Source organism: Mobula hypostoma, chromosome 12 (genome assembly GCF_963921235.1).
Source record: "Mobula hypostoma chromosome 12, sMobHyp1.1, whole genome shotgun sequence".
Classification (NCBI taxonomy): Eukaryota; Metazoa; Chordata; class Chondrichthyes; order Myliobatiformes; family Myliobatidae; genus Mobula; species Mobula hypostoma.
In genome coordinates this window covers 42,144,017-42,157,624 of record NC_086108.1, presented here as the reverse complement: position 1 = coordinate 42,157,624, position 13,608 = coordinate 42,144,017, and the positions used below count along the sequence as shown (strand labels likewise).

At 40.3% G+C, this 13,608-nt stretch overlaps 1 protein-coding gene across 5 annotated transcripts in view; it reads left to right on the top strand.

Moving 5' to 3' along the window:
* kif14 (kinesin family member 14) overlaps window positions 1-13,608 on the top strand; it is a 124,862-nt gene that overhangs the window by 14,224 nt on the left and 97,030 nt on the right. For all 5 annotated transcript variants that reach the window (XM_063063901.1, XM_063063902.1, XM_063063899.1 and 2 more), the window contains exons 3-4: window positions 7,796-8,050; window positions 9,301-9,382. In XM_063063901.1, the coding sequence (XP_062919971.1) occupies window positions 7,796-8,050; window positions 9,301-9,382 (337 nt within the window). The remainder of the gene's footprint in view (window positions 1-7,795; window positions 8,051-9,300; window positions 9,383-13,608) is intronic.

Genomic DNA, 13,608 nt, shown 5'->3' with positions numbered 1-13,608 from the left:
TGTCTATGTTTGTGCTTTCTTATGATTGTGGTTCACTTATTGACCATATTACCTTGTCTACAGCTTGATGAGCTTTTTCTCTCTTCCCCACTTCTGATGAAAGCTCTTCGGCCTGAAATATTAACTGTTTCTTTCTGCTGATGTGCCCTGATCTGCTTTTTTGCCCAGCTTTTTTGTTTCTAATTATGTTTGTTTTTGTATGCCTTTAGCTATTACAGACTTAAGTAACCTATTTAGCTGTTACAAGAGGAAGAAGACCCTTTGAGATCACACAATTTTAAATCGGAGTCACCTTGAGCTTCGAATGCATAGTCCTAAAAGGAACTTTCATAGGTTTTCTGTATGTAGTTCAGAATTTTCTTTAAACCATAATTTTTTCACATTTATTTGGCAGAAGTGTGAGTAATACTTACATACATAGCTCAATATAACATTGAATACACTGATGCCCAAGTTGACCACTTTTTTTGTTTCAATTTATCTATCTGGTCTTTAGATATTTATAAAACACTTTGAGGTCTGACAAGACAGTGGAGCTGCCTATCAGCCTGCATTTCTGTCAGAGCTCAACTAAATAGGACCTTGAAGGAAAGAAGGTAACTTTGTATTTCTCATCTTGTATTGCTCAGATACAGAGCACCATGGGGGAAAGAGATACCAATAAAGAGATATCTTTGAAATGAGGGCACAAATGCTCAAAATAGGTACAATCAAAATGAAAGGAAATGGTAATTTGTGACAGATAATTGAGAAATGACAGTTACAATGAAAAGAGGAAGCAAAATCTTGAATTTTGTGAAATATTGGTTTTTCACAGTGCATTTTCATGGCTAAATTGATTTTGTTTGGAATATGCTTTTCTTTATTCTGTTTATTAGCTGTGGATCATTTGGTGGCATATTCTTGTTTTGAATTAGCAAAGTTGAAGCTATGGTCTCATCGAACAAAGACAGTGATACTCCAGGATGAAACTCCAGTGCTGTAATGAAGAAGTGCTTAACTGCTTCATGTGTTGTCTTTTTAATGAGGCCTTAAAGCAGGGGTTCCCAATCTTTTTTGTGCTATGGACCCCTATCACTAACAGGGGTCCATGGACCCCAGGTTGTGAACCCCTGCTTTAAAATGATCACATCTCTTGTTCAGGTGGACTGTACATGCATAAGAGCCCATGATGTTAAAGAAAAGCAAGAGAGTTATCCCCTTCTCACTCACTCCAACGACCATTACTCCATGCTCTGATCAATGTTATCTGCTAAATCAACAACTGACCATGATCTGTAACAGGCAGTTTAATGGTGAGGTGAGGGGTAGGAGAGACTTGGAACTTATTGCCTAATAGGGTACAAGAGGCAGGACCTGTCACTGCACTCTTAAAATATTTGGCTACATTTTTGAAAAGCTTGATTGCGGGGTTGTGTTCCTAGTTTGGGAAAGTGTAATTAGGTGGACTGCTCCTTTCACTAGCATGGACACGATGGGCTGAACAATTTCCTTTGTCATACACTTTCTTTGATTCAATAATGGTTACTTCATTTTTGTTGTCACTTGGTACTCGTATTACAGCACTTTTTTGGGCCACAGGAGACAAAAATAGAAACATTAGCTACATATAGTTAACTTTGGTTATTAAGACAGATTCTAAGATTTAATAGGGAAGCATTCAAAATTTTCCCATGTGAATAGAACAAAATTTGTTTCTGGTGGAGCAGGAATAAGAAAAGAAACAATTTCACAGTTATTAAATCAATAACTTGCTTTCTTAGCTCATCCATTTAATATTTTTATACATTTAAATACTTTAAAAATAGGTAAATGAATCAATACGTATTTGTGGAAAAAAATCACAGCCCTTTTCAAAAGCTAAAAGCACAGGAGATTCTGCAGATGTTGGAATGAAAAACTGTAGTTTTATACATACTTGAACTATGAAGTAGAGGAGGTTATGTATGAATGGCAATATTTTCAACTCAAACTAAGAAGCAATCAAAAAGCCTGGGAAGTTCTGTATGACTGATCTGAAGGTTAAATTAATTCAATCAAATTCTTTGACACTAAAATTATCCATGAATGTCTTTCAAAATCTGGGGTAGGAGTAAACCATATGGCTTATCTTACTTGTTCCACCTGTTATTAAGATTGTGGATTAACTTCTGTGCCAACTCAATTTTCCAGCCTAGTCTTGTCTGTCTTGATTTCCCTGGAGCTCAGGAGTCTGGCACTTCCAGAATAATACACACAAAATGCTGGTGGAACTCAGCAGGTCAGGCAGCATCTATGGAGCTAAATTTTGGTCTGAGACCCTTCGTTAAGACTGGAAAGGAAGTGGTGGTGGGGGGGGGGGTAGGAGAGAAGCCAAAATAAGAAGGTAGGGGGAAGGAGAGGAGGAAAGACAAGGTGATAGGTGAAGCCAACTGGGTGTGTGTGTGTGTGTGGGGGGGGGGTGGGATGAAGTAAAAAGCTGGGAGGTGATAAGTGGAAAGGAAATCTGAGAGGAGAGGAGGGTGGACAGTTGGGAGAAAGGAAAGGAGGACAGACACCAGTGGGAGCTGATAGGCAGGTGAGGAGAAGAGGTAAGAGGCCAGAGTGGGGAAATGAAGAAGAGGAAAACGGGATTGAGAAAAGATTACCAGAAGTTGGAAAAAATGATGTTCATGCCATGAGGTTGGAGGCCACATAGATGGAATATGAGGTGTTGCTCCTCCAACCCGAGAGGGGCCTCATTGTGACAGAAGAGGAGGCGCATGGACTGACATGTCAGAACAGGAATGGGGATAGGAATTGAAATGGTTGGCCACTAGGAAATTTTGCTTTTAGCGGATGGAGCTGAGGTACTCAACAAAGCGGTCTTCCAATCTATAGGTACGTTGGTTCTCACCAATGTAGAGAAGCCAAAGCAAGAGCATTGGATGCAATAGGTGACCCCAACAGATTTGCATATGAGGTGCTGCCTTACCTGGAAAGACTGTTTGGGCCCCTGAATGGAGGTGAGGGAGGAGGTGAATGGGCACTTCTGCCGCTTGCAGGGATTAAGTGCCAGGAGGAAGAGTAGTGGATGATTGGACAAGGGAATCACAGAGGGAATGTTTCCTGTGGAAGGCGGTGAGTGGAGGGGAGGTAAGGATGTGTTTGGTGGTAAAGTCCCATTGAAGACAAAAGAAGTGCAGAAATGATACATTGGATGCCTAGCTTCATGGGGTGGTTGGTGAGGACAAGAGAAAGTCTATCTCTGTTAAGGCAGCGGGAAGATGAGGTGAGCCCAAATGTCTGGAAATGGAGGTGACAGGTCGCATTAATTGTGAAAGAAAGGAAACCACATTCTTTGAAGAAGGAGGACATCTCTGATGTCCTAGAAAGGAAAGCCTCATCCTGGGAACAGGTGCAGCAGAGACAAAGGAACAGAGAAAAGGGAATGGTATCTTTACAAGATGCAGGGTGGGAAGAGGTTTAGTCAAGGTAGATGTGGGAATTGGTGGCTTTATAAAAGATATCAGTAGACAGTTTGTCTCCAGTGATGGAGCTGAAGAGATCGAGAGAAATGAACCAAGTGAATTTAAGGGCAGGATGAAGGTTATATGTTGCATTTTCTTTTGTTTGCTTAAGGATCTACAAATCTGGAAATCTCTAAAAGATTTACATCCATATGCTTGGAGGAAAATTATTCCTTTGTTCATTGCTAAATGCCCAATCCTGTATTTTTATGGTGTGAATCTAACCCAATATTCCGACTCCCAACCTGGTTATATACAGGTTTCCCCCGCCATCCGAAGGTAGAGCGTCCCTATGAAACAGTTCGTAAGCCGAAATGTCGTAAAGCGAAGAAGCAATTACCATTTATTTATATGGGAATATTTTGTGAGCGTTCGCAGACCCAAAAATAACCTACCAAATCATGCCAAATAACACATAAAACCTAAAATAACAGTAACATATAGTAAAAGCAGGAATGATATGATAAATAGCCTATGTAAAGTAGAAATACTTTTCCACAATCATTACTGAACTGTCCTCCGGAGCGAAATTCTCACGCAAGCGCCGTTGGCAGAAAATCTCACACAAGCGCTGTTGGCAAAAACACGCGCAAGTGCTCTCCAGTAATCTTTAAGCTATGAAGCTGCCGAATCATACCAAATAACACGTAAAAATACACAGCCAATATAAAGTAGGAATAATGTATGTACAGTGTAGTATCACTTACGGGAATCAGGACAGCGCCGAGCACACGGATGATGGTGTGTTAGACTGAGTCGTTGGAGTTTGGGTGGTGCAGTGGCCCCCCCACCCTCCAGGCCGCTGAGCGATACATTGCTGCGAAGAACGCAGGGGTCCAGCGGTAGCCGGGAGGTACACAGCACATCTTTAAGAAAAAAGCCGAAACAAACATGCTAATTAATTAGGTGCCGCCCGTAATTGTTGGCCCAGATCAGTGCCGATTTCCGATTGCGTCGTCTCTGATCTGGGCCGACAATTACGTGTCGGCGGCACCTAATAAATTAGCATGTTTATTTCGGCTTTTTTCTTAAAGATGTGCTGTGTGTCTCCCGGCTACCTTTGCATTCTCCGCGAATCGGTATCTGTCCGTGGCCTGGGGGTTGGGGTGGTGGGACACTGGGGTGTCATCTCGTCGCCTGTTTCCATTAGAGCAGGCAGCTCATCTTCTCCTATGACTGTCCGCCTCGATGTCGAAGGTCGAGGTTTGTCGTCTGATGTGGAAGGCTTGCTTGACTGCTGAGCCTCGCGTATTTTTCTATCACACAGTTCTTTAATAAGGACTCAAACCATCCAGCAAATATCTCCTAAACCAACGTACCCTTTCAAAATTAAAGTTGTACTTTATCATTACTCATTCGGTTTCGATTGTTATTCTTTTTTCTTCCAATTGCGTCAGCTCTTCATCTGTCAGTTCTTGGTGATGGGATGCCAAAACCTCTTCAACATCATCTTCGTCAACTTCCACAAGCCGAACACACGTTGTCCTTACTTCGTTCACCATGATCAAAACGCTTAATTATGTCTAGTTTTACTGTAAGTGTAACACCCTTACGAGCTCTTTCAGGCTTTTCTGATACCATAGAACTCATCCTGCAAACGGCTGCTCACAGGCTCGTGTTTAAGCAATGCCAGCGAGAATCCGGGGGAGAGCGGCTGCTTGGGGCGCGCTGCCTTTTATCGCGCGCTGAATTTTTTTTTTCATAACAGTGAAAACACCTTCTGAAAGCAAAAATAGGGTGCTAACGTAGGTCTTTCGTAACAGTGAGGTTTCGTAAAGCGAACGTTCGAAAAGCGGGGGACACCTGTATGTCTAACAAACAGAGCTTCCTTTGAGTATCTAGTGTGTGAAGCCCACTCTGAATTTTAACTGTATGCTTTTTAAAACAATGAAGTGCAAGTACAGGTTTCCCCCGCTATCTGAAGGTAGAGCATTCCTATGAAAAGGTTCGTAAGCTGGAATGTCGTAAAGTGAATAAGCAATTACCATTTATTAATATGGGAAAAATTTTTGAGTGTTCCCAGACCCAAAAAATAACCTACAAAATCATGCCGAATAACATATAAAACCTAAAATAACAGTAACATATAGTAAAAGCAGGAATGATATGATAAATACACAGCCTATATAAAGTAGAAATACTTTTCTGCAGCACTGTCTAGCGCAGCGAAAATCTCATGGAAGCGCTCTCGGCAGAAACACTCTCTCCAGTAACCTTTAAGCTATGAAGCTGCCAAATCATACCAAATAACACATAAAAATACACAGCCTATGTAAAGTAGAAATAATGTATGATGTATGTACAGTGTAGTTTCATTTACCGGAATCGGGAAGACTCCAATAAATTGCAGTTTTGTCACAGTTAAACACTTGCTTATACGAATAACCACCTGACGCAATCGGCAATCGCCTCTGATCTGGGCCGACATTTACGTGCTGGGCGGCACCTAATTAATTAGCATGTTTATTCTGGCTCTTCTCTTAAAGATGTGCTGGGTGCGTTCCAACTACTGCTGCACCGCTGCATTCTTCGCGGCAATGTATCGGTCTGTGGCCCGGAGGTTGGGGACCACTGCTTAAACTATGAAGCTACCCTCACCTCAGAAACCTATCAAACCACCCATGACTACCTTTAAATTCCACTTTCGCAACACTTTTCATCACCATCGTCCAGTACTTTCTGTTACTGCTTATTAAAAAGACTGACTGATTTCTCCTTAAGTATAAGAAAACTTAACGGAACACCACGCTTTGTACACCCATCAATCCACTCAAGCAATAGACTTTTAATTTTATCCATTATTGGATGCCGACTAAGAGAGACCACTTTGCTACGAGCAGAGCTAGTAGTAACATCGGCAGCTTTCAAAATTCTTTCTCTCTGCGTATAAATAGCGTGAATGGTGGACGCAGGCAAGTTCAACGCGCAGACAATGTCCTTACTTCGTTCACCATGATTGAAACGCTTAATTATGTCTAGTTTTACGCTAAGTGTAACACCCTTACGAGCTCTTTTAGGGTTTTCCGATACCTTAGAACTCATTCTGCTAATGGATGCACAAAATAAATTGAGATAAAGCACGTGTTTAAGCAATGCTGGTTAGAATGCAGTTCCGGGGAAGGAGTTTGGCTGTTCGGGCGCACGCTGCCTTTTTCCGTAACAGTGAAAACACCTTCTGTTAGTGAAAACAGGTAACTAATGTAAGTCTTTCGTAACAGCGAGGTGTCGTAAAGTGAACGTTCGGAAAACGGGGGCCACCTGTAATGACTTGTGTATTCATTTACTTTACAGAATTAGCTTGTCTCCAGTGCAAACAATTAAGTCTTGTCACAAAGGCCCTAAACTTATTTTTAGTTTGTCATTAAGCTTTGTGCCAAGTGTAGTAATCTGCAGTGGGGGAACATTTTGTGTAAATACATGGACTTAATCCTATGAACACATACATGTACAGTTTATTGGCCTGTGGACTTGCAAGTATAGCTATTTTTTTCAGCAGGTATTGCTTGAGCATCATTAGGAATAAACATCCTAGTGTGTTTTTTTTTGTTTCTCCCTACTGAGTTCTTGAAGGTACGGTAAATTATAGTTGCATTGCTGTTTCAGTTATGATCATCCAAAATGGAACTTTGTGCTCTTGGTGGCTCTGAAATCTGAAATGCACTTTGATATCAAAATCCTCACGTATATGCTGTGATTTTCCTTTTGGATAATTACATGCTGTACATAGTACAACTTTTTAAAAACACTAATTTTTTTCTTTCGAGTTCTATATACACTATATCTGTAGGATGATGAACATGGTAAATATTGTACATCTTATTTTTAAGGTAACTGATTTTTAAATTCTTTCTTCCTTTCTAATATTTGTATATCCGCTACTATGACATTGTAATTTCCTTCAGGATCAATAAAGTATCTATCAAATCTCATCTGATTTCCTCCTTTACAAACTCCATCTCCTGTTGGAAAGGCTCACTCCATCTTATTCCTCCTTCTCCGTTCTTAATACCAACTCTACTTGAAGTTGGGGAGCTTCACTTGCTACTGTTCTACAATGGTTTCTTATAGGGGTATTATGTATTGTAGCTAACTTGAAAATTATGTTGAGCCATGTATTAAAAAAGCTTACGACATGAGTAAAAGACAATGTGCAATTGTCTTATTAATAGAGAAAGAGATTGTACTGTTGGTAGCCAGCAGTGTTACATATACTAAAAAAGCTGCTTGTTTGTTCTTAATGTTATTTAGTTATGATATGGAACTTCTCTCAATACTTTTGTTTAACACCTTTCTTTTATTTTTTTCAGGGAAAAAATTGAAAATGCACAATTGGTAGTTTCCATGGAAGGACAAGACACTGTTATCAAACATCCAGACACCAATCACACTTATTCATTTATTTATGACTTTTCATTCTGGTCATTTGATGAATTGCACCCCAAATTTTCAAGTCAGGAAACTGTGTATAACAAAATAGGACTCCCTCTGCTAGAGAGAGCTTTTGATGGCTACAATGCATGTCTCTTTGCATATGGGCAGACTGGTTCTGGAAAGTCATATACGTAAGTGCAATGATGCCTTAAATTGCTGGATTATTGCTGTATATATCTGCATATCTATTATTATCATCCCAATTGCTGATAAACATGATAAGTTGGTTTATTCTCGTCATATTTGAAAACATTGTTTTGCAAGTCACCTGCATAGATCATTTCATCACATCAGTGCATTGTGGTAGAAAAAGGAAAATAATATCAGAAAGCAACATAAAGAGTTAAAGTTACAGAGAAGGTATACAGCAGGCTGATGAAGTGCAAAGTGAGTCCATCTTTTCAAAGTGGGGACCATTCAATAGTATGGCAGAAACTGCCTTTGAACTTGGTGGTATGTGCTTTCAGGATTTTGTAAGTTTTACCTGATGGGAGTGGGTGAAGAGAGAATATCCAGGGTGAGTGGGTCATTTGATTATGTTGGCTGTTTTATTCATTTGGAGATGCAGTGTGGAACAGGCCCTTCTGGTCCAGTGAGCCGCACCACGCAGCATCCCACCTCTTTAACAGTAGCCTAATCACAGGACAATTTACAATGACCAATTAATCTACTAACTGGTACGTCTTTAGACTCTGCGAGGAAGCCAGAGCACCTGGAGGAAATCCACATGGATTGCAGGAAGAATGTACAAACTCCTTACATATGGTGCCGGGATTGAACTCTGATCTTGGAAACACCTTGAGCTTTAATGGCGTCGCACTAACCGCTGTGCTACTTTGTGTCCAGATTTTACTGAGGCAGTGAGAAGAGTAGAGTCCACGGAAGGGAGGATAGTTTTCCTGATGTGCTGAATTGTGTCCACAATTCTCTGCTTATGGTTAGGAAACGGAGTGTCTCAAAATTTCAAATTTGTTTCTAAGAATAATTCAACATAAATTTCTTGGTTAGATAGCCCTCTCATCTAATACAACTTGTGCCAAGTTAATTCAATTGCTGTGTTAAATTTAATCTTTTTTTAAACAAGTGCTTTCAATCCTGTTGGCATCTTACATGTGTATATCCTTCACCATTCACAGCAGCAATTACATCTTTCTTTATCTGAGGTCTGAATTTACATAAATGAGAATTGTAATGATTAAATTGTTTATATTTACATTATTTAATTTGACTAATAAGCTTACTGATATGCACTGTTTTCTCAGTTGCAGTTTGTTTTTACTTGTATAAATGTAGCTATTGCTTCGTTTTACTGCCTTGATAAAGGAAGTTTAATTCATTAAAATAACTTTTGATTTTTAAACATTATTTTGTTAATTCAAAGAATGATGGGCTTCACTGATAAGGGAGTCATACCAAGATTCTGTGAACACTTGTTTGCCCTGGTAACACGACCTAACCAGCAGGTTAGTATTCCATCAAAAAAAAACCTACACTATTTATAATCCACCTTAATTATAGATTTGCAAACAACTGGGAACTTTCTTTGAAAATCTGTTCAGAGCTAAGACTTGATTTTTGCCTCAGAGCAGGAACCCAGGGACAGGAGTTGAGACTTGTAAACTCCCAGCCTCAGGCTGTTGACTGGTTTTGTACAAGACAATGTGGTTCCAAATCACAGAGAAGTAAAGAAACCCCAGGTGCAATCTTACACCAGTCTCACTCTGCTGTAAAAAGCAGACACAAGCTTCTTCATGTCTCAGTAGATGTGCAAGCAATAGCTTTGTGATATAGGACTGGGGGAATAAAAAGGTAATTAATTATTGTGGATGAAGGAGAATGAACTTTGTAGACGTTATCATGACATACAGAATGTGATACTATTTTAATTTAATAAAGGGATGAGAGAGAAAAGTTAAAACCATGTACAGGGTGATGAATGGTCAGTATGGGCATAGTGTGCCAAAGGGCCTGTTATTGTTGTATGACCCTTGGAGATCAAACTGTACCCTGTTGTCTAGGAATACTCTCAGCAATGCCCAAAATAATTGCAGTATTGTGATTTTATTCCAGTTTCAGTCCCTTTGCAATAAATCCATTTCAACTTGCCCTATAATAGATATTCCCTTTGTTCTACACAGCTCTCATCCACTTTCTACACTCTTGAAGATTATCTATCCCTTTTCATATTCTGATGAAGGGTTACAGACTCACGATATTGACTATATTGTCATCTCATTCACATGCATATTAGCATGATTCTTGGGAAAGATGACTGTCTTTTGGAGCAAATTTAGAAGACAAGGCCTATTTCCCATATGTTCAAAACAAGGAAAGCGGATCTCCTCATGCAGGAGATAAAAATTTCTTAAGCATCTTAACAGCTAGATTTTGAGGGTTATTTCGATGCTTTGGAATTTCAAACGTGCATCTAATCTCAGAACCAAAAGTTGATCATTTTGGTCTGGCAAGAAACCTCCTGTTGGGTTTTGGCATTGTCTATCGCAAAAGATAGCAGGGCAATCAAAGAAACACACACAAGATGCTGGAAGAACTCAGCAGGCCAAGCTGCATCTATGGAAAAGAGTAAACAGCTGACGTTTTGGGCCGAGACCCTACATCAGGGCTGGAGAAAACAAGATGAGAAGTCAGAGTAAGGAGATGAGAGAAAGGGAGGAAGAAATGCTAGGTAGTAGGTGAAAGGTGCAACTGGGAGAGGGAGATGGGTGAAGTAAGGAGCTGGGAAGTTGATTGGTGAAAGAGATAAAAGGCTGGAGAAGGGGAATCTGATAAAGAGGGCAAAAGGCCATGGAAGAATAAAAAGGGGGTAGGAGCACCAGAGGGAAGTGATGGGCAGGTAAGATAAGGTGAGAGAGGGAAATGGAAATGAGGAATGGTGAGGTGTGGGGCATCACCGGAAGTTCCAGAAATCAATATTTGTGCTACTGGGTTGGAGGCGTTGCTCCTCCAACTGACGTGTGGCCTCATCGCGGCAGTAGAGGAGGCCATAGACTGGCATGTTAGAATGGGAATGGAAAGTAGAATTAAAATGGGTGGCTGTTAGGAGATCTCGCTTTTTCTGGCGTAGGTTTGTGGTGAAGCGATCTCTCAATCTGCGTTGGGTCTCACCAATATACAGGAGGCCACACTGGGAGCACCAGATACAGTAGATGACCCCAACAGACTCATGGGTGAAATGTAGCCTCACCTGGAAGGACTTTTTGGAGCCCTGAGTGCTAGTGAGGGAGGAGGTATAGAGGTAGATGTAGCACTTGTTTCGCTTGCAAGGGTAAGTGTCAGGAGGGAGATCAATAGGGAGGAAGAAATGGACGAGGGGAATCAAAGAATACTGGGATAATGCAGGAAAATGGGGTTGGAGTCATCTGTGCGTTTTCATGCTATAATTCATTCAAAGGACTGCCCAGGCTAGTCATTATTGTAGTTGTACCCGTTGTGGAGGTATACAAGGAACTGAATGGCCGTCATTAAGACATAACGGACAAGTTCTGAGGCTTTACTAATTCACAAAAGATAGGATTTTAGGATAAACATGATCAATAAAGAGGGGAGAGGGAGAAGTTAAGTTATTTTTGTGACTCAGCTCCTCTTGATCCATCAAGAAAAGTGCTTGCTTAAAAGGAGCCCCTCTGTGTCTATCTCCTTCTTTCCCTGCAGTCCAGCTGGTGAGAAAATTGTAAGAATTTACCCTGATCTGGCAGTTGATTAAAATTTAAACCTGTTTAAATATCAACTGAGCCCTTTCTGCATTTGTTGTTTGATCATAGTGGTGGTTAAAGTAAATGAGAAATAGTAAAAAGTTGAAAATGCTTGGTGAGAATAAAGTTAACATTTTGGGTAGAAAGCCCAGTGTTTATTGCCAACTCTAATTTCTCTTCAGAGAAATAATGAGTTGTTTTTGTGAACAGTTGCTGTTTGTCTGCATTTTTAAGAAAGAAACCCTGATGTCAGGGGGTTGTCCTTGTTATTGTTTTTTTTTCCCTGAGGTAAACAGCAAGCAATTTTCCCAGTTGATTTTACATCACCAACTGTCTAATTTTACCAGGTAATGGAGATTAAAATTAAAATTTTCTTGCAGAAAAGAATATTCTTATTTGTTAATTTGACTAGTTTGTTTATCTGATTAATCATGTAATGTCTCTTGTGAAGTAGTTAACAAATATGAACTTTAAAAAAATCATTAACGTCAAGAAGGATATTGTAGTTTCCAATTATGCTTAAATGAATTTGGAGCCCATTTCATATGGTCCTATAAAGTCGGCACATTGCTGTGGTGTGTGGTTGTAGTTAGAAGTTGTACACTTCTGTCTGCAAGGGATGTAAGTGAATGAAGTATGTTTTTATTTCATATTAATTTCATTTTTCGCATTCATATGACCTATTTAGAACAGACCATAAGACATAGCAGAATTAGGCCATTCAGCCAATTGAGCCTGCTCTGCCATTCCACCATGGCTGATCCCGGATCCCACTCAATCGCAAACACCTGCCTTCTCGACATATCCTTTGAAACCTTGACTGATCAGGAAATTATCAATTTCTTCCTTAAATATATGCATGGACTTGGCCTCCTTCGTGGTCTGTAGCAGAGCATTCCACAGATTTACTGCCCTCTGGCTAAAAAAAATCCTACTTACCTCTGTTCTAAAGCATCGCCCATCAATTTTGAGGCTGTATCCTGATCAAAGGAAACATCCTCTCCACGTCCACCCTATCTAGTCCTTTCAACATTCGATAGGTTTCAATGAGATCTCCACCCCCATCCCCACATTCTTCTAAATTCCAGTGAGTACAACCCAAAGCTGCCAAATTCTCCTCATATGTTAACCCCTTTATTCCTGGAATCATCCTTGTGAGCACATCCTTTCTGAGATATAGGGCCCAAAACTGTTGACAATACTCCAAGTACTACCTGACTAGTGTCTTATGAAGGCTCAGTACTATCTCCTTGCTTTTATATTCTATTCCCCTTGAAATAAATGCCAACATTGCACTTGCCTTCTTTATCACAGACTCAACTTGTAAATTAACCTTCTGGAATTTTGCACGAGGAATCCCAAGTCCCTCTACACCTCTGATGATTAAACCCTCTCCTCATTTAGATAATAGTCTGCACTATTGTTCCTTTTACTAAAATGCATTACCATACGTTTCCCAACACTGTATTCCATCTGCCATTTTTTATTGCCCATTCTTCCAATTTGTCTAAGTTCCATTGCAATCTCATTGTTTCCTCAGCACCGCCTACCCCTCCACCTATCTTTATATCGTCCGCAAAATCCGCGAGTACCTCGAAGCCTTATCCTAAATAATAGACACCCACTCACTGAGGTTAGGCTAACTGATCTATAATCTCCTTTCTTTTGCCTTCCTCCCTTCTTAAAGAGTGGACTGACATTTGCAATCCTCCAGTCTTCTGGGACTAAGCCAGAATCAAGTGATTCTTGAAAGATCATGACCAATGCATCCGTTATCTCTTCAGCAACCTCTCTCAGGACTCTGGGATGTAGTCCTGCTGTCCAAGGTGACTTATCCACCTTAAGACTTTTGAGTTTGCCTAGTACTTTATCCTTTGTAATAGTAATGACACTCACTCCTGCTCCCTGACACTCATGGACCTTTGGAACACTGCTTGTGTCTTCTACAGTGAAGACAGACGCAAAGTACCCATTAA